This window comes from Tiliqua scincoides, chromosome 6, assembly GCF_035046505.1.
Source record: "Tiliqua scincoides isolate rTilSci1 chromosome 6, rTilSci1.hap2, whole genome shotgun sequence".
NCBI classification, from domain to species: Eukaryota; Metazoa; Chordata; class Lepidosauria; order Squamata; family Scincidae; genus Tiliqua; species Tiliqua scincoides.
The window spans coordinates 7484459-7505889 of NC_089826.1; the positions used below are offsets into that span (position 1 = coordinate 7484459).

Genomic DNA, 21431 nt, shown 5'->3' on the forward strand with positions numbered 1-21431 from the left:
CGTGCACTCTCCTTGCCCAGCCTCGCACTCCACAGCCCCCAGCCGCAGCCCAGAGCCCTGGGATCTGGCTGTACTCAAGCGGCCGCGTGTGGAGGCGTCCTGAGCCTCCGCGGCCGCCGTAGCAAGGCGGTCCAAGATGGCGGCGCCCAGCTGGCGGCGCACGTGCTTCTTCCGGGTGCGGAGCAGACATGGCCGGCCGCAACCACAACAAGCTGCCCGGCAGCCTGCCGCAGCTGCAGAACCTCATCAAGCGGGACCCGCCCGCCTACACCGAGGAGGTGAGGGGCCTGGCTCTGGGGAAGGAAAGGGTACCTCTGAGCAGGGGCAGAGTTCCCCACCAGCACCCTCGTCCAGGGGAGGGGATGAAAGGGAGCCTCTGAGCATGGGCAGAGTTCCCCGCCAGCGCCCTCAGCCAGGGGAGGGGATGAAAGGGTGCCTCTGAGCATGGGCAGAGTTCCCCGCCAGCGCCCTCAGCCAGGGGAGGGGATGAAAGGGTGCCTCTGAGCATGGGCAGAGTTCCCCACCATCACCCTCAGCCAGGGGAGGGAGTGAAAGAGTGCCTCTGAGCATGGGTAGAGTTCCCCACCAGCATTATCAGCCAGGGGAGGGAATGAAAGGGTGCCTCTGAGCATGGGCAGAGTTCACCACCAGCGTCCTCAGCCAGGGGAGGGGATGAAAGTGTGCCTCTGAGCATGGGTAGAGTTCCCCACCAGCATTATCAGCCAGGGGAGGGAATGAAAGGGTGCCTCTGAGCATGGGCAGAGTTCACCACCAGCGTCCTCAGCCAGGGGAGAGGTGGGGAGTGAAAGAATGCATCTGAGGATGGGCAGAGTTCACCACCAGCACCCTCATCTGGGGAGGGAACAAATCGGAGGGGAGGAGGAGCTGCAAGAGGGCATCTGAGCATGGGCAGAATTCACCACCCGCAGCCTCATCCAAGAGAGGGGAGGTAGAATTCTCAGGTCTCCAGCAATGGCTGCCAGTTGTTTGGAGTCCATATCACTTTTCATGATCCACCTATTGGAAGTACCACTGGAAGTAACTGGAGACAGTGTCATCACCAGTTACTTCCAGGTTGGGAAGGCAGACACAACATGTCATCAGAATTCTGCAGCTGCCTGGTTTCCGCTGCTCCTCAGCTCACAGTTTAGGAACCACTACACTGAGGTACAAGGGCTCTCTGCCAAGTAGCAGATGCCCCCTTGAGGTATTGCAAATGGCTGTTTAGTTCAAAACATAACAGGATGGAAATATTTGATTGCAGAACAGTATAACTTCATAGGCTTACTAGATATTGCTACTTCGTTGTCTCTTTTTAATAAAAGCAGTTTCCTTTCCTTTGCTTCTTATATTCCCATGTTCTAGCCGAGGGTCAAACATAGATGCTCCAATAACATGTGGTGTAAATGATACTTGAAGTAATATTTTTGTTTGTTTGCGTGTGTTTTGTTTAGTTTCTTCAGCAGTATCGTCATTATCAGTCCAATGTGGAGATATTCAAGCTACAGCCAGATAAACCCAGTAAAGAACTGGCTGAATTGGTGATGTTCTTGGCCCAGGTAAAGTGGTGTAATATGTTGGATTGAAGGGGAAACCAGGAGGTAATTGGGTTAGCTTAAATCGCATTCACTGCTCTTGTAGCTTTAACCATTACAGAAGGAAAATGTGGATTTTGTTAGAGAAGTCCTGCAGAGAGTTAGAGGATTTTATTTACAGATGAACCATACAGGCAATCGTTAATGTCTTGGACACAAAACAGATTTGTCTGTGAATAAAAAATGTAGGGTATATTTACATTGCAACTAAAACTGATAATTTTCTATGAAAAATAGTACTTCATTCAAACTTCAGATTATGGAATCTATGGGGAGGGGACTCACAACACCTAAACTGGTATATATTTTGTGATGTGCAAGAAAAGCCCTGCTGGATCAGGCCATCTAGTCCAGCTTCCTGTATCTCTCAGTGGCCCACCAGATACTCCAGAGAGCACCCACGACAGCAAGATACCTGTTTAAAATGTACACGCTATGGAAATAGTTTCATAAAATCTTTTTGAAGACAGTCTTGTCTTCTTTTGATACAGGTTGGCCACTGCTACCCTAAACATCTTGCAGACTTCCCACAGCAACTGAAGGAACTGCTCTCCTACAATCACACTGTCTTGGATGCTGATCTTCGAATGGTATATCATTAACTAATATTTGGTAGTTTGAATGGGAAATTCTGTAACAGGTGATATTGCAAATATAATTAGTGAAGAAGCACTTTAGTTTGTAGTGTCAAGGGGTGAGGTCACTTCTGTTTTGGAATAGAGGGAATTGGTCTTTTGGGTGGCCCCTCTCTGGATTGCCTTCTTCGGTTTTTCCGACAGTGTTGATGTAAATACAGCAAATAGAATTAGATATTACTGTAGTGATAGTATACAGGAAGGTAGACCCTTGCTTTATATATAGGTGTATGTTCCCATCTCTCCTCTCCCAAGTGCTGCAAGCTGATATGACCTGCATTTGCAAATATTGGCTTATTTGCACTCTTCTAAGGCTGCAATCCTGTACACACTCACTTGAGAGTAAGCCCCATTGAACATAGTGTGACTTACTTCTGAGTAGACATGTCTAGGATTATATTGTTGAGGAAGGGAGAAGGAGCTATGCTCAGAATTCAAACGCCAATCCATGATCACTATAAGTCTTACTCAGTCTTCTGAGATTTCAGTAGGTGCTGCATACATTTTCAAGCTTATCTCTGTACTCGGGACTAGAACTAGAACTTCCTTCCAATGAAAGACAGAAAGCCGAGGTGCTGAGTGCATAGCACAGTGTAAATTTTTGTGTTGTGGCAAATTCTACCTGACTGAGAGTTATAGTAACGTCTCTTCCTTTTCCCAGACTTTTTGCAAAGCTCTAATCTTACTGCGAAACAAGAATCTAATTAACCCCACAAGTTTGCTGGAACTTTTCTTTGAACTCCTCCGCTGCCACGATAAGCTTTTACGAAAAGTGAGTAGCAAAGCAGCAGAATGGAAACAAATAATGTACTTGCCACTTCCGTGAGTTTCTTGGGTGTCCATACCAAAAAGTTTGAACCCACCACTCTGAATGGTCATATCTCACACCAACCAAGAGCACTCTTACATGTGGGGATGGGGTTGTGATGATTAGAGTCTGTAAGGCAAACCTGTTTGCCCCTTTATCTCAGGGGCTTCTTGAGGTATTAATGATGGTGATGCTCTGAGGCAAACACAGACACCCCAGAGCTGGGAGAACCATGTATGTTGTCCTGAGCTCTTTGGAGAAACGATGAGATGAAACATCGTTTATAATGTAATAAATGATGTAATATGATGACAATGGGATGCTAACATGAGGCCCACAAGATAGAGAGGTGGTAGCTTGTTCAGGGGCAGACACCAAGTTCATGGCCAAGTTGAGTTTTGATACTCTCAGCATGCAACTTACCCTGCCAAAGATGCTCAGAAGATGAGATTCCCAAACAGTTCTATGTGCAGGGCGCACTAAGCTTGGCTCAGGGGAGTGGGGGGGGGGAATGAGTTATGAAGTCCAGGTGGAATTATGTAATTGTTCTAATGCCATCTGTGCTCTTCAAGTTATCAACTGAATTTCATTCCCTCAGTTAAAATTCCATTTTAGCTGATGGGATGCAGAAATTTTGTAACATTTTATCCTGGATGTTACTGAACATTGATTTTCTTGTGTGCTTGTTTTGGCAGACCTTATACACTCATATTGTGACTGATATCAAAAACATAAATGCAAAACACAAGAACAACAAAATGAACACAGTAAGTTGTACTAGTATTCCTTTATTGGATAAACCCTCAGTTTTGTTGATACTGGTAATAATTAGTTTTTAAAAAATATACCTCTCTTGGTTTTCAGACACTCCAGAGTTTTATGTACACAATGTTACAAGACAGCAACCCTACTGCAGCCAAGATATCTCTGGATGTGATGATAGAGCTATATAGGAGGAACATTTGGTAGGTTGCACGCCAATTTCGAGAATGGGCCCCTATCCAGCGAGAAATTGTTTTTAGATTGTCAGTTTCTTATGATGAGGTCTACATGTTTTTGTTTTTCAGGAATGATACCAAAACAGTGAATGTCATCACCACAGCTTGCTTTTCCAAAGTCACTAAGGTGAGAAACTTAAAGAAAAAAAGATAGTGTTTTGGACAAATTCCTAAAGCAGTGTTTCTCAAACTGTGGGTCAGGACCCACTAGGTGGGTTCGCGAGCCAATTTCTGGTGGGTCCCTATTCATTTTAATATTTTATATTAGACTTGAGGCTACAATGATATATGACTGTTTGGGGAAATGTTACAGATCTGTACTCTGAACAGGCTACTATATATATGCTTTTAACAATGATAGTAAATGGGACTTACTCCTGGGTAAGTGTGGATAGGATTGCAGCCTTGGTTTATTAAAAATGTTCCTGCTTGATGATGCCACTTCTGGTCATGACATCACTTCTGGTGGGTCCTGACAGATTCTCATTCTAAAAAGTGGGTCCTGGTGCTAAAAGTTTGAGAACCACTAGAGGATGCCTCTTTGTGTGTTTGCAACAAACACAACACAGCATCTTGTTCTTCTAAAACAATGGATTTATTGTGGAAGAATCCTTGTTTGTATTCAGCCTGCTTTTTCAGATGCCTCCTCAGATTATGTAAGTGTGTTGTGCGTAAAGGGGAAAAATGTAAACAAGTTCAGTAGAGCACAATATTTTCTTAATATTGTACAACAGAGCAATATTTGTATAGAGCACAATAGAGCTTAATATTTTCAAATGAATACCTGTAAAGTAACTGGTGCCTGGTGATTTTTTTCCCCATCTCTTTCCACCCCTTGTCTGTACGGCTCATGGCTGCCCAGATACTAGTCGCCGGTTTAAAATTTTTTCTTGGAAAAGACGAAGATGAAAAAAAAGACAGCGATTCAGAATCGGAGGTTAGTACATCCTGTATTCTGCTGGGATAGTTTTAGGAACACTTTTAGGAAAAGACTGGGAAAAGGGCTTTTTTTTGAGCCGGTGGAACTGTGTTTCTGGAACCTGTGCCTTCAAATTACACGTGGGAACTCAGGCAACAGAATGCTTCTCTATTTAGGGGAGGGAAAAGGATGCGAAGATTCCTGTGCATAGAAAATTTGCTTACAAGAATGAAGGATGTATGTTAGAAAAAGCTAGCATACATCAAAATCTTCCTGTCCCATCCCATCCCCCTATTGCATAACGTACATTTAATTTAATTTCATTGACTATTCACTGCTACACAGCGATGCTTCAGGTTGTACAGCAGGGCTTCTGGTAGAGGAAAAGAGTACAAAGTGGTTTTGTGTTTGCTCTGGTGTGTTGACCTTGACAAAGAGTTTTCCCTGTTCAAGGCTTCGTTTGTCCTTCTAAACTGCTCTTCCCTTGGTTTTCCTTCCCAAGGATGAAGGTCCCACAGCAAGAGATCTGATGGTGCGATACTCCACTGGAAGAAAAACTACCAAGAACAAGAAAAAGCTGGAGAAAGCCATGCGAGTCTTAAAGGTGAGCGGTGGCTGTCAGTGAGGTGTAGTGGGCAAGAGTCATGGATTGGAACTCTCACTTGGCTATGAAGCTCACTGGCTACCCAAGGCAGGATGCTTTCTGTTTGTGATGATCTCCTTTTGTAGGTTGCCCTGAGTTCCTTGGAAGGGCTGTTGCACAGAGCAGGTTCATTCTCTGGCATCCTCAGTTAGCAGGGCTGAGAGAGTGCTGCCAATCCGAGCTAGATGGACCACTGGTTGGACTGGGTTGAATCCCCTTTAAAGCTGTGGTTGAGCCAGTGGGCTGTGGCCAAACATTAATAATAATAATAATATTATAATAATAATAAACTTTATTTATACCCTGCCCTTCTCCCTAACGGGACCCAGGGCGGCTTACAACATATTAAAAACAGATTAAAACATAATTTACCAAACAGATAAAAACATATTAAAAAACACATTAACAGATACCAAAAAACAGTAGTCAGATAAAAAGAGCATAAAGCAGCAGATCATAGAGGAATCAGGCCTGTAAAAAATACTAAAAGATGTAAAAAAGATGTTAAAAAGGCTATGAACTCAGAAGGCTTGTTTAAACAGAAGGGTCTTCAGGCCTCGCCAAAAAGTCTCGAGAGAGGGAGCCATTCTCAAGTCAAGGGGTGCCACTAACGTTGGTGCCACTACTGAGAAGGCCCTATTTTTTGCTGCCACCCCACGTACCTCCTTAGGCGGAGGCACTTGCAAAAAGGGGGCACTTAGGCGGCGGCACTTGCTCATTAACGCAGCTCATGAGTGCTGTTTGTTTGGTTTGTCATGCTTGTACACCACCTTTTCTTCAAATAACTCAGGGCAACATACGTGGAATTGTCACACTTGATCCTCACACCAACATTTTTACCAAAGATTAGACCGAGAAATGGTAATTACTCGCGGGGAGTTAAAGGAGAAAAGTCATAGCTGTAATCTTTGTTGCTGCAGGACCACTGGAGAAAGGAAATTTCTCCAGGTTGTAACCTGGCAACCCTAATTGCAGAGGATTGAGTGGTAGGCAGTTATACTTGTGCACTGATTTGGAGAAACCAAATAGCCAATGGAAGTAACCACATCCATCTAAGGGGGCAACCTTTCAGGCTGGCTGATGTGAAATTGTGTCTTTTGGAGAACTGTGAGCTGGTTCACATTAACTTTTCCCTAGCTCAAGGATGTGTGCAGTGGGCAAGCAGCATTGCTTCAACCCATCCTGTCCACTGGGCAGCGGGCCGAAGACCCATGCATGGCCATAATGTTTGTGGAGGGCCTAAGTGTATTTGTCCTTGACAGCCCAGTTGTTACCCTACATGTAACCTGGGGAAACAGCTACATGACTCTGGCCTGTGCATGTTTGCGTTTGTGTTTGTAGGCCCTGTGCAAACATTAGCTCCCGGTTTGGATATACAGCAGGCTGGAGACATACCACACATGCTCACTGAGTGGGAGAAATCCCTCCACTAAACATGGTCTCTGCCCAATGAGGAATAAATCCAGACCAGGCCTACATAATGCTACTTGTTTTGGGTTCCCATTGAAAGGATCTCTCTCATTGCACAGAAACACAAGAAGAAGAGAAAACCAGAAGTGTTCAACTTTTCAGCGATCCACTTAATCCACGATCCCCAAGGCAAGTATCCTGGGATCCAGTGCTCCTATCTTCTGTGGCCTATATGTAAAATGACCATTTTCTGGCCGCTGGCTCTGCCCTCCACTGTTGGTCATTAGCTATCCATCACTGGATGATAAAGTCGTCTTTGTGGCTGCCAAAACTTGAACCATCATACAAATCAGTTGAGTGCAACCTTAAACTGACTGCTGTAGTGTTTGGTGCAGTATTGCCTAGTGGTGTTGCTGCACTGTAAAACCTCTACCTACCTACCCTCCCTCCTCTGTTTGTCTTTGTATGCCAACTAAGCTGAAGCCTCCATCATTTTGATCAGTTGTGCGCCTGTGTTTGCTTTACATGGAAGTTGTTGGCTGATATTTGTGTTGGTCCCATGACCTCAACTAGTCATGTTCAGTTTGAATTCTCAATCAATAATGCTACCTTTAAGTTCTGGTTCAGTGATGTAATTTGCTTTGCAATTTATTGCTTTAGGGCCCAATCCTATCCAACTTTCCAGCACTGATGCAGCTCCATGGAAAGGGAACAAACATTCCCTTACCTTGAGGAGGCCTCTGTGACTGCCCCCCTACAGGAAGTGGCGCACACCCAAGTGGCACAGCTACATCAGCACAGGAAAGTTGAAAAAGTTTGGGTCCTTAGTCTTTTTCTCCTCTTCCTCCTCCCCCTCCTCTTCCTCCCCTGCTTGTCTTGTGTTTGTTCAGACTTTGCAGAGAAACTGTTAAAGCAGCTGGAAGCCTCGAAGGAAAGGTTTGAGGTGAAGATGATGCATATGGACCTGATTTCTAGGCTCGTTGGAATTCATGAGGTATGGGGTGGATTGGAAGGTGTAATGTTTTCAGCGTCTGAAAAGCTCTCAAGTGTATTTGACATCTTGTTAATGCTCTCTGTGTCTTCCGCAGCTTTTCCTCTTCAATTTCTATCCTTTTGTGCAACGGTTCCTGCAACCACACCAGAAAGGTAAGTGGCCTCCTGCTTTCTCTCTTGCTTTTACCATCCTGGAGGAGAAGAAGAGTGGCATCTTCCTGGCACTATTCCATAATTTCCTGCCCAAGGAGTACTTTGTGTGAGATTCGATTTCAACCTTGGTTCACTTTGAAGGCTTCTGCCACAATGAAATATTTTAAAAGGCAATCGCATATGAGCTTTGAGTGACAGCACTAAACAAAAGGCCTGTCATGTTCTCAAAGTTTAAAATTGTGGTTGACCTCTCCACTTGCCCCCAGTATATGCACAACTTAAACTTGCATGTGTGTGTGTGAAATGGAAAAATAGTGGTTGGATCATAAGCACAGCTTGGGTAAAGAGGTTTTCTCATAGAAGGGGGAGGGAAAATTTTAACCCATTCCCTGTTTTCTGCAGCCTTCCATGTCGCTCCTCCTAGGAGCTGGGGAACTCTCAGGAACAGATTTCCAGGGGGCTGCAGAGAGACAGAGAGCCTGTGAAAATTGCCACCCCCTCCTCCATGTGTGATAGAACTCCTTCACATTGTACAAGTCACTAATGGGGTCAATCTGGGGTGAGCAGGCATGTGTACATGCACACTGCTTGTCTACAGAGGTCACCCTATGGCACTTTGTCTTCTGCTGTAGGTGTACCCCACAGAGAGAAATCATGATGTGTCCCAACGTGCACAGATGTGCTGAAAACAGTATCTGGAAGGAAATAGATTATAATACAGCTAACTCTTGCTTAGTCTTATTGTCAGCTTTGCACTGAAAAGTATACTGATGTCACAAACCAGCAATGTTAAAGCATTTTGGAGACCTGATTGTTTCTAAGCAAGTACTTAGAAAAACTATGCAAGTACTTAAATCTCTCCAATTTAATTTAGTGGGACTTAACAGTGCCTAACTCTACTGGATCATACCTCAAACATTTTCTAGCAGTGGATCCACAATCATTGCTTAGACTTTGATAAATGTTAATTTAACTCAACTAGTTCTTCTTATCTCCAAGACTGAAAATTTATAGTAGCGTTAAATGTTCAGCCTTAGAAGAAAGAGAGCCTGTTGGGGAAAAATTAGCAATACACAAAACCCAAAGCTGTTTCTGGATCTGATAAAAAATGGCTCAATATTCTAGGACTCTTAAATTTAAAAAAAAAATCATTTATTTTGAAAATTGTGTATCCTTTTTCCATCTCTACTTATTATTTTTCCCCCCTGCCTGTTTTGTTTTTAGAAGTTACCAAGATTCTTCTCTTCGCTGCACAGGCTTCTCATCAGCTTGTTCCACCTGAGGTGAGAAGTCTTCAAAACCTTGTTGATGTTCAGAAAAGCAGGAGATGGGTTGAGGGAAGTGACTGCTGAGCACTTAAACGTGACAAGGGAATGCACTTCCATGTGAACTGGGTATACTGGGTATCCCATGTGTCACAAGTATGACTACTGCACAAGTATGTGTTGTGCTCTTTGTACACAGAAACCCCGTTTAGATGATCATCTGAACTGGGCCATAGTATGGTGGAAAGCTGCAACCCAATCCCAGAGTAACAACCCGTACATACAGTGTTCACGCTGGTGGGTTTTGTGCTGTATTTTGGGAATGTTTGGGGACCCTTGAAAGATTAGCAGAAGTTCCTCATTAAGAAGGTCACTTCTAGGAAACAAGATTCCTTGACAGGTGGCTTATGCAGCTCTGCTGATCTTTCTCTGCAATGTGGCAGGTGCAAGAGGAGGTTGGAAGTTTTTCTAGAGCAGGGGCATCCAAACTATGGCTCATGGTGCACCAAGAAAATTATCTTGGTGAGGCACAGCGGTGGCCGCCTCCTCCGGTCTTTGTGCCTGATCTCTGCAGAAACTTGTGCCAGGCAGCTGTTTTTGCTGCCAATTTCCTGGGAGAAGTGGCTGCCCAGTGCAAGTTCCTGAAAAGATCAGGCCCAAGACAATAGGTGGCAGGCAGAACAGTAAGGCTTTGTCACCATGATTTTCTCTGTGCACCAGATCCAGGCCATAGTTTGGAAGCCCCTGTTCTAGAGAATAGTTTCAGTTGATGTTGGGGCGATGGTGAGCTTAACTGTTCTGACCAGGCCCAGCGCATTATAGGAACGGAGTGAGTAACCCACCCCGTGTCCTAAAATCCTCTGCAGCACACAGAAGTGTTACAGCTGATATTTGGAGGCTCATCAGAAGCCATGTGGAAAGGATTCCTTTGCCAACCACAATACATACATATGTTACTGTCTACATACAGGGTTGTCTCCTCCTGCCTGGAAATATTTATAAATTGCTTTTGTGAAGGAATGTAATGTTGTGCATAGTGACCCCAAAGCTTATGGGAATAGCAGAATAGGTGGGCATGATGAAGAGTTCCTAGTTATTCAAAAGTGTGTGTGTATTATACCTGTTCAGGTTGATCCAGTAAATGATATCTCCTTATCTACAGCTTAACTCTGAAATGGATAACAGAGCCATAGGTTCACCCTTGACTGCTCTGGAAATCTGCAAGCTTCCTACATACAGGAAGTGCTGAATGGAATTAAAATAACAGAATGCAAATCTCCACCTTAACATTCATTTATATTTCTTTCCCTTTAAACTTCCTTCCCCTTCGTCAGATTATCCAGTCGGTATTGATGACTGTAGCCAATAATTTCGTCACAGACAAAAACTCTGGTGAAGTGATGACTGTTGGGTAAGTAAATTGCTCGAGCAAGTGCATTAACTCTGAAGCTGTTACAAAAGCAAGCTGCTGATTTCTTTTAATGTCTCAAGAGCCAGATGCTGTTTGCATTGCTTATAGTGGCTGTTGCTACAACAGCAAATTGAGCACTTTCTCCTGCATCGGATATAAATCTTTTAAATAAATAAAAATGTCCTGACCCTTACTTGTAGTGAATGTCTGCTGAGATCTCAGAAAAGGGGGGCTGGGGCATTGAGCTGGAGGAGAGTCTTCTGTGCCCAGCACAGTTTCTCCATGGCTGGCAGAAATATAATGTGGAAATTTTTTAAAAAAATGCAAATAAACTACATTTGCATGTAATTCACATAGGTGACATAATTCAGTTTTTCTTGGTGCTGACTTGGATTGTGTTGATGCAGAATTCATTGTTGTTGTTTTTCCTCCGGCACATGCTATATATAGAAACAAGAGTATACATGTTTACCATATTCTGTTTTGAATATCTGAATGTCTGACTTTCCAGGATTAATGCCATTAAAGAGATATGTGCTAGGTGCCCTCTAGCCATGACAGAAGACTTGTTACAAGACCTGGCACAGTACAGATCTCATAAAAATAAAAGTAAGTTTGCTGCTTTGCGGAAGTGCAAAACCAACTTACAGTTATAAGCTATACATCATGCATCCATGTGACCTTTTGAGAACTAGTAAGCTGTTAATGGTGTATAACGTTATTCCCACTACAACTTTCCCCACTAACTGGGCAAAAAGTCATCTTTTAAAATGGTATAGAAGTTGCGCCTCGTTATCCACCAGGGTTTCATTCTGGAACCCCTCAGTTGATTTTTTTTAAAAAAGTGGATACCAAATCAGTGGAAAAATAGCTTTAAGAACCCACTTCCAGGTTTCTTGCTCTCCCTTTGTCATCCCAGCATGCATTGGTGTAGACTTGATACCGCATTCAGTCACTAGATGGGTTGAAAAATGGAATGTTGTGGAATGAAATCATAACTATTTAGCAGCGAGAAGGTAGGAAATTGGATTTTTATGCTTTTTTCTTTGTTACAAGGCATTTAAAGGTGGATGTTGGTATCACTCCCTCCCTCCCTCCCTCCCTCTACTTGACATTGCATTTGAATTTCCAAAAGTTTGGGTAATCAGAAAGTGAAAATCCAGTTTCATTTAACAGCATATTTTATAACCACTCTAAACCCTTCTTTTCAGATCATCTTTAATCTTTTTTTCCTGCACAGATGTAATGATGTCAGCGAGAACATTGATACAGTTGTTCCGAACCCTGAATCCACAGATGTTGCAGAAAAAATTCCGTGTACGTAAAGCTTGAAATTACTTTTTCATGCATGGGGGAGGGAATGTCCCATACCGAGAAAATGAGGTACAGTGCTGCTGTTTTAGAATCCTTGGAGAAAAGATGATTGTTATGAGCATGGAAACTCTGGACCTGTGGAACAGTGAGGAGGGATGTTTCTGATAGACAGGTATTTGCTCCAGTTTAGAAGTGGTCTAGTGGAAAATCTTCTGGGTTCTGTGTCACGTTGGAATTAAGCCTTTAGTCATTTCTGCATAGAGGGCTGGGTTGGACACATTGGTGGCCTGGAAGCCTTCTGTGTCCTTGTGTTGCTCCACAGACAACTGAGCATGCGGGGTTTGCTCCTGGCCCATCTCTTAGATTTAAACTTCTAAGGCCCACCCCAAGCCCGCAGCTTAAATATTGAAACCTGGGAGCTGAGTGAAGAGGTTGGGTCTGTGTGTAAAAACAGCCATGCGAATTTCAGCCCTCACACTAGAGTGTTCACTAGTGTTATAGATGGAACTGTGGGTCAGACTAGATGTGATTTGCCCACATGCATGGATTCATACATCTGCCCTGTGCCCATATAAAGTGGGGAAGGGGGTTGCCTATCTTTTTGTTTTTTAAACATGAATTGGAGCATATGTACAAGGGCAGCTAAACCTGCCTATAATTCTCCTTTCCTCAGTGAGCTTTTTTGTTTCACATGACTTTCCTCCCAGTCCAGCTCAGGTACTGGAAGCGACCTGGCTGGGGAGCACAGTGATGTCAGGTGCAGAAAGAGGGTCCCAGCTCTTCCCCCTCTGCTTTATATGTAAGTGGGGTCATTACAAAAAAAAAGAATTACAGATGGCCGTCTACATATAGCACAGGATCAGGTTTCATCCTGGGTTTTTCCATTGGATTCTCTTCTCTGGTGTGACACCATGAAGGTGCATAAAGATTTCAGCCTATAGTGACTGTAAACCCACCCAGAGAGAGAAAAAATACATCTGTAGGTTGCCCAGTTTCTTTTCTGGTATACATGCTTGTGCTTCCCTGCATGAATGAGTAGGAGCTGCAGGAAGAGGACAGTGCCTTTTTAACAAATAAATCTTTCTTTTGCTTTTAGGGTAAACCAACTGAAGCCACATCAGAAGCCAAAATTCATGGGTATGGGGAATTAGATGCCAAAGACTATATTCCAGGAGCAGAAGTCCTCGAGATTGAGGCTAAGGAAGAAAATGAAAAACCTGAAGAAGGTTGGTTAGTTTGTTGCATTTGTCAAGAGCCTCTTCCAGTGAAGTTAGAACTGGGGTGTGAAGTGTGGAAGAGAGCACAGGTTCACATGCTGCACTAATCTGTGACTTCTTTAGAGGAAGTCCACTTTGCTTCAGGTTATGAGTAAATATGCAATTATGTGGTTATTAAGGATTCACTGTTTGGAGTGGGAAGGTTAGAAATAAAGTTTGGGATCAGATCTTATGTTTCTTCTAGTGTGGATCCATGTTATTTCCAGTGAACAGCAGCTTTTGGTTAGAAATGTTACTAGCCCTCATTGACAGAGGTAGGCTGTGCATCGTAAAGGCAAGTGTTGCTACAAGACAGTTGTGTGCTGAATGTTCTGCTGAACTTGGACGTGGCAGGCTGCCTACTTAAAGTTCCTGGCCTCTCCACTGAGGTCCAGCTGATGTGCAAAGGAACAATTCAGCGGCTGTTTTTGATTAGTGTGGTGACATGCTTGCTTTTCTAGTGTGGCCTGAGAAACCGGAGGGCTCTAAACACTTTGAATAATTTTCTGCTCTGAATTTTTTTGCTGCTTTGCAGATGGATGGGAGACTGCCACTTCTAGCGAGGAAGAAGAGGAAGACGATGGAGAATGGATTGATGTGCATCATTCTTCAGACGAGGAGCAACTAGAGCTAGTAGGGCAATCTTTGTGTCCTTCTTCCGCCACTGCCCTCCAAATCTTTATTCAGCCTCTGCAAAATTAAGTTGACTACCCACACTTTCATTACTGCATTGCACAAAGAATGTGGGAGCCTTTGCTGGTTAAACTGCATCAAATTACTTATGAGACTGGCTGCAATCCTAACCACACTTTCCTGAGAGTAAGCCCCATTGAACAAAATAGGACTTACTTCTGAGTAGACCTGGTTAGGATTGTGCCCTGTGTCATCTTCAGGGTGGTTTGTTGGACTTAAGCTGGGGGACTTTGAGCCCCACATCAGTTATGGACTTGCTATTTAAGTTGCTATTTAGTTTGACAATCCTTATCTCTGTGCACCAGTAACTTGTGAATGAATAACTATCAATACTATTAAGCATATTTATATACCTCTTTTTGACAGAAAGTAGTTCACAAAATGGTTTAAGTAGCTAAATAAATAGCTCCTGTCCTCAAAGGCTTGCACTTTAAACATTAAGATAGAAAAGAGGCACCAACAGCAGCCCTTGGAAAAGGCAGCATGCTGGGTGAAGAACAATATATGTTTTGTTGTAAAAGGAAGCCAGCAAAAATGGGAAGGAAGGGATCTTGAAAGATGGAAGTCAGCTTGACTTGTTTCCTTTTTTAAAGTCCTGCAAATCCTATACGTGATCATGCCACACACTTCTACCAATGCACTGGTTTGTTGAGGGTCATTGCATTGTAATCACTAGGAGACTGAGCTGTGAACCAAGAAGTACCCAGTTCAAATCTTGCCTCTGCTGTGAACTTGCTCCTTTTATCTTTAGGCAAGTTATCTCTCAGTGCCCCCTCCCCCAAATTGAAATATGGGCATAATTGACCTCACCTTGGTCTGTGGAACTCCTTGCCACAGGATGTGGTGATGGCATCTGGCCTAGGTGCCTTTTAAAGGGGATTGGACAAATTTCTGGAGGAAAAATCCATTACGGGGTACAAGCCATGATGTGTATGTGCAACCTCCTGATTTTAGAAATGGGCTCTGTCAGAATGCCAGATGCAAGGGAGGGCACCAGGATGCAGGTCTCTTGTTGTCTGGTGTGCTCCCTGGGGCATTTGGTGGGCCGCTGTGAGATACAGGAAGCTGAACTAGATGGGCCTATGGCCTGACCCAATGGGGCTGTTCTTATGTTATTATGACTCTTATAAAGAGTAGGATAATGTCTGTGTTTTGAATTCTCTCTCAAAGCACTGTGTACGTGCTAAGCATTGTCTTGGCTGGCACAAGACTTTGTTGTCCTTACTCAGATCTTCCTTGCATCTGCTTTCAAAGGCTGAGAAAGTCAAAGGCATGCCAGTGGAGGAACGGAAGGCAAAAGCGTCCGCCGTCAGCACCAGCAGACTTCTCACCCAAGAAGACTTCCACAAAATACGCCTTGCACAGCTGAGCAAAGAACTCAAGTCTGCACCAGGCAAGGCTGCAAAGAGGAAAACCATTGAAATAGAGAGCGATGAGGAGAGAAGGTAAAAGACAAGGGAATCTGGCACAGTATTGCTGTACTGTAAGTGGTGTGCAAGCAACACAGAGCCAAATCCTATCCAGTTTTCCAGCCCTGGTGTAGCTGTGCCAGTGGGGTGTGCACTGCATCTGTGGTGAGAGGATAGTTATGTAGGCCTCCACAAAGTAAGGGAACATTTGTTTGCTCGCCTAGGGACTACATTGCAGCTGCACCGACCCTGGAAAGTTGGATAGGATTGGGCCCACAGTCACATCAATGCCAGCCTGGGAAATGTGGGAATACAGGTGTGCCCCCTTATCCGCAGAGGTTCCGTTTCAGAATCCCCTGCAGATAGCCGAAACCATGGATATGGGCAAATGCCCATCTCTGCAGCCTGGACCCTCTGGAGGCATGGGGTGCCCAGCCCCCCTCTGGAGGGGCTTCTGAGCCCCACAGAGGCTGCAGATATCCACCTGTAGCTTCGGCAGGCCTCAGAATGTCCATTTTTAGCCAAAATAAGTCACTTCCAGCTATATTAATATAGGCAATATATAACTGACGTTATGCTGAAATCTTATTGTTCTGGAAATGGGGCACATTAATTGTGCCAGTGAATCAATATTATTTTTTTGTTTTTGTTTGGGTTTTTTCTTCAGTGGGGAGCTGCTTTCGCTCAGGGACATTGAGCATCTTCACAAGAAGCCCAAGTCAGACAAAGAGACCAGATTAGCCACTGCAATGGTGAGATTTTGCTTTTTTGTTTTCTTAATTATTCCAGCATGGACCTGGAGCCAAAAGTTTGCTGAGTCAGTTCAAATAAAAATGTAAAGCTAAATAGCATCGCGTTTTGTATTTTAATAAATGTTGAGATTCTCTCGAAAGCGGAATTTGATACTGGCTATATTCTGTAGCCCTTGTGGAATTGCTTTATACAAGAGATCTGAAAGCATCCTGGCAATTCATGCAAATCCTGTTGTTGTTTTTCCAAAGCCTTATGGAGTTCCTGCATGTCTGAATGTCTGACTCCTTGGCATCTGCGGGCTTTCCTTTTATGAGAAGAGAGAGACAACATTTTGTGTGAATGTCTTAACTGGTTCTCGTTCTGCATCCCACCACCCTGTTAGGCTGGCAAGACAGACAGAAAAGAGTTTGTGAAAAAGAAATCAAAACTGAATCCTTTTGCAAGCTCCACCAACAAAGAGAAAAAGAAGCAAAAGAACTTCATGATGATGAGATATAGCAACAACGTCCGGTCAAAAAACAAGCGTTCATTTAGGGAGAAACAGGCAAGTGTGTTATGATCATAAGAACATAAAGAGTCCTGCCCAATCAGGTATAAGGCCTATCTAGTCCAGCATCTGTTTCCTACAGTGGTTCACCAACAGCCTCTGGGAAACCCACAAGCAGAAGGGAAAGACCTGCTTAGTTCTGCTATTGCTCCTCTGCAGTTGGTACTTATAAGCATCCTGCCACTGAATCTGGAGGAAGCACATCGTCGTTATGACTAATAGCCATTGATAGCCTTTGTCTAATTCCTGTTTATAGTCCTCCGAGTTAATGGCCATCACCACATCTTTGCGGCAGTGAATTTCACAGAATAACATAGGCCTTCAAAACTGAGCGTCAGAAAAGTTTTTCCCAAACTTTATGGTGGTTTGGTAAGAATTTGGGGTGCCAATTCCAAAAATGGCATCCGTTTTGCCCTATCACGTCAAGTTTTGGAGATATAGTATAGCCTCATTAGTGAATGGTTCGAGCAGCTTCCGCATGAGGAAGCCATGGTGTACGCTTCCTCATGAGGAAGTTGCTTGATCCATTCGCTAAAGAGGCTATGCCGTGTCTCCAAACCTAGACGTGATAGGGCAAAATGGATGCCATTTTTTGAATCGGCACCCCAAATATAAACAGGAATTGGTGTAACATTCAAGGAAACAAAATGCGTGTTGGTCTGTGTAATCATTTGCTGGGTTAAAAGTACCTCCTTTGATCTGACCTATGTCTCCCACCATTGAATTTCACTGGGCGACCCCTAGTTCCTGGTGTTGTGAGAAAGGGAGAACAACCTCTCTCTGTCCACATTGTGCATAACTGCATAAGTCTCAATCATGTTGTCGTCCCCCAAAACTGGCGTTTTTCCAAACTGAAAAGCTCCAAATATTGCAGTCTCTCCTGATAAGGAAACTGCCTTGGCCCTCTGATTTTGCTTGCCCTCTTTTGCACCATTTCTAGGTCTACATTATCCTTCATGCGGTATGCCCAGCATGGCACAGTCATCCAAATGTGGCCACATCCTTGACTTGTATAGGGGCCATATAATATTAGCAATAGCTTGATCCATTTCCTAAGGGTTCCTAGCATGGAATTATCATACTTCACTGCTTCTGTACACCGAGTTTACATTTTCATTGAGTAGTTCACCAGAACTCAAGTTCTCTTCTTTGGTTTGTCATAGGCAGCTCAGACCGCATCAGCATCTATGTGCATTTTCTTGCCCCCAAAATGCATCACTTTATTCTTTTATTGACACTGAACTGCATTTGCCATTTAGTTGCCCATTCACCCAACCTGGGGAGGTCCTTTAGGAGCCCTTCACAATCTGCTTTGCTTTTTTACTAATCTGAATAGTTTGGTATCTTCTGCAAACTTGGCCACCTTTCTCTTTTTACCTTTGTGGCAAATGTCACTTGGGCAAAGACTCCTTACTGGGGAAAATCCCCAAAGGGCAAAATGATCTTGGCTAATAAGGAGGCAGGATTTACCATGAGAGCTGAATTGCATTGCTTGTTGTGGAGTCATTGTTAAGTTCTTCAAAAAGATGCTAAACTAACTTTATGTGTTAAACAAGACACAACCTCAGTTTCCAGATGGTATGTGTGGAAGACAACACATTAATTTTGCCTTGACTACTTTTCATTTTGTGGTATATCCTTTTGCAACCAGACAAATTAATGGAGTGACTCAACTTAAGGTTGCACCTTCCCCTGAAGGTTTGAAGGTGTGGCTGAACTTCATTTGTGCAAATGATCCAAAATACTGCCCACTTTTTCATTGCAGAGGTGTTACAGGGATGATTACAATGATAATTATGCTTACTGAACTTTTCTGGCAAGTAAGGAAGACTTGTGTGAATGATGTGACGTGATGTAAAAGACTGATATGGAAGGAAGCTCATAAATGAGCTCTGAGAAGCAGATATGCACTGTCAGTGTTATAATTTTTTTAAATAAATCACTCCTTGCGAATAATTAAAAAATTATTCCCAATTATTTCTGAATATAATCATAAACTTAGATTCAGAAATAAAAGGGATTCCCAAGGGACTGAACCTTCATTGAGCACAACCTCTTAGGAATCTGTTTTATTTCTGAATCTTCAGTATCCACCCCTCTTGACTGAGGACAAGCTGGTAAAGGAAAAAGAAGTGATTACCCCATTTTTGCCCGGCCTACAGGGCTACACATTTGGTTCCTGTTGTGTATATGCAACGTTGGGCAGAAATAGCTTAAGCAAATCTCAGAAGCTGAGAACTCAGCGGTTTGAGGGATAGACTTTTGGTGTTTGCACTGTTACTTACCCCTAACCTACATAGTTCACTAGTCATGAGAATCTTTGTTTATCCATCTATTAGTTGCTCAAAAAGCCCTTTTCAAATTAATTGGAAATCTGAGTTTTGGAGTAGAAATAACCTATGAAAATATCCAACATGTTTCCTTTTGTGGAAGTTTAATTACACAGTTGGATTTTGTGTGTGTGGCTGTATAGCACATACAGGGGATTTTCAGTCTTGTGTAGTGCCAGAGTTTCAGCTCTGCAAAGATCTTACTTTTATATCTTTTTTTATAAGATCTGCAAAGATCTTATTTGAGATCTTATTTATAGATAAATATTGTTAATATCCAAGTATCTCTGTTCTGAATACTGATGCACAACTTTTGGTGTTGCAGTTGGCTTTGCGGGACGCACTCTTGAAAAAGAGGAAAAGGCTGGTGAAGTAGCTTCTGACATGATGAAGAGGAGACTGACTTTAACTTTACATCTGCATACATAGAAATCTTGGGAGAAATTAAAGCTCTCAAGGACAACAGAATGGAACTTGCTAACTGTACTAAATGGCCACATTCTACGTACCGTGATGGAAAGGGGGAAAGAAACTAGATAATTTCATACTGGAAGAAAATCCTGCAATCTTGGATGCTTAAGAAAAAGATTTGCCTTTTTATGTATTTTAATGTAATATACCTAAATGTATATCCAACCAATGACAGATTAGAACTTTGTTACGTTCATGAAAGAAATGTGCCTTCAGTCCTAAACATACATAGAAGAGCAGTGTAGTTGTCACTCAATCAGCATTGGAACATTGCATATATTTGTAAATGTTTTACGAAAATGGGAAAAAATGTTGTAAAATATATTTAAATAACGCCTCCTATCTTATAGATAGGTTTGAATATTTTGTCCTGAACCACATTGTACCTGATGATGATTGATTTTGCTGAGACTCATTGGATAATGTTGACACTGAGTACTGTGTGAGCAAGTTGCAATGCCAAGCAAGAAGAGGCGGGACAGGTGAGGGCATGGCACAAATACTGTTATGTCCTCAACTTCGTGAAGGGAGGTTGATTGCCAAAGTATAAACTGCACTTCTTGTTGGCAACCTTCAGTCTCGAAAGACTATGGTATCCCGCTCTGAAAGGTGGTTCTGGAACAGCATCTAGTGTGGCTGAAAAGGCCAATTCGGGAGTGACAATCCCTTCCACACTGGGAGCAAGTGCAGTCTGCCCCTGGTCTGTCTCCCTGGCTATGGGCCTTCCTTCTTTGCCTCAGTCTGTTGGCCAAGTGTCTCCTCAAACTGGGAAAGGCCATGCTGCACAGCCTGCCTCTAAGCGGGCCACTCAGAGGCCAGGGTTTCCCACTTGTTGAGGTCCACTCCTAAGGCCTTCAGATCCCTCTTGCAGATGTCCTTGTATCGCAGCTGTGGTCTGCCTGTAGGGCGCTTTCCTTGCATGAGTTCTCCATAGAGGAGATCCTTTGGGATTCGGCCATCATCCATTCTCACATGACCAAGCCAACACAGGCGTCTCTGTTTCAGCAGTGCATACGTGCTAGGGATTCCAGCTCGTTCCAGGACTGTGTTATTTGGAACTTTGTCCTGCTAAGTGATGCCGAGAATGCGTCGGAGGCAGCGCATGTGGAAAGCGTTCAGTTTCCTCTCCTGTTGTGAGCGAAGAGTCCATGACTCACTGCAGTACAGAAGTGTACTCAGGATGCAAGCTCTGTAGACCTGGATCTTGGTATGTTCCATCAGCTTCTTGTTGGACCAGACTCTCTTTGTGAGAGTGGAAAACGTGGTAGCTGCTTTACCGATGCATTTGTTTAGTTCGGTGTCGAGAGAAAGAGTGTCGGAGATCGTTGAGCCAAGGTACACAAAGTCATGGACAACCTCCAGTTCATGCGCAGAGATTGTAATGCAGGGAGGTGAGTCCACATCCTGAACCATGACCTGTGTTTTCTTAAGGCTGATCATCAGTCCAAAATCTTGGCAGGCCTTGCTAAAACAAGCCATGAGCTGCTGGAGATCTTTGGCAGAGTGGGTAGTGACAGCTGCATCGTCGGCAAAGAGGAAGTCACACAGACATTTCAGCTGGACTTTGGACTTTGCTCTCAGTCTGGAGAGGTTGAAGAGCTTTCCGTCTGATCTGGTCCGGAGATAGATGCCTTCTGTTGCAGTTCCAAAGGCATGCTTCAGCAGGACAGCGAAGAAAATCCCAAACAAGGTTGACGCAAGAACACAGCCCTGCTTCACTCCACTTCAGATGTCAAAAGGGTCTGATGTGGAGCCATCAAAGACAACAGTGCCTTTCATGTCCTTGTGGAAAGATCTGATGATGCTGAGGAGCCTAGGTGGACATCCG

The 21431-nt window shown here is 43.6% G+C and overlaps 1 protein-coding gene across 1 annotated transcript; it reads left to right on the top strand.

Annotated features, from left to right (window-relative positions):
• The first annotated feature begins 184 nt into the window (after positions 1 to 184).
• SDAD1 (SDA1 domain containing 1) lies at positions 185 to 20166 on the top strand. The gene is made up of 22 exons (XM_066631932.1): positions 185 to 278; positions 1455 to 1559; positions 2087 to 2185; positions 2892 to 3002; positions 3734 to 3805; positions 3903 to 4003; positions 4106 to 4163; positions 4899 to 4973; positions 5458 to 5559; positions 7128 to 7197; positions 7899 to 8002; positions 8097 to 8154; positions 9379 to 9437; positions 10754 to 10830; positions 11342 to 11439; positions 12071 to 12147; positions 13241 to 13370; positions 13936 to 14033; positions 15348 to 15538; positions 16170 to 16254; positions 16638 to 16799; positions 19458 to 20166. The coding sequence occupies exons 1-22, from the start codon at positions 189 to 191 to the stop codon at positions 19506 to 19508; spliced, it is 2073 nt and encodes a 690-aa protein (XP_066488029.1). The 5' UTR covers positions 185 to 188; the 3' UTR covers positions 19509 to 20166.
• The last annotated feature ends 1265 nt before the right edge of the window (positions 20167 to 21431 follow it).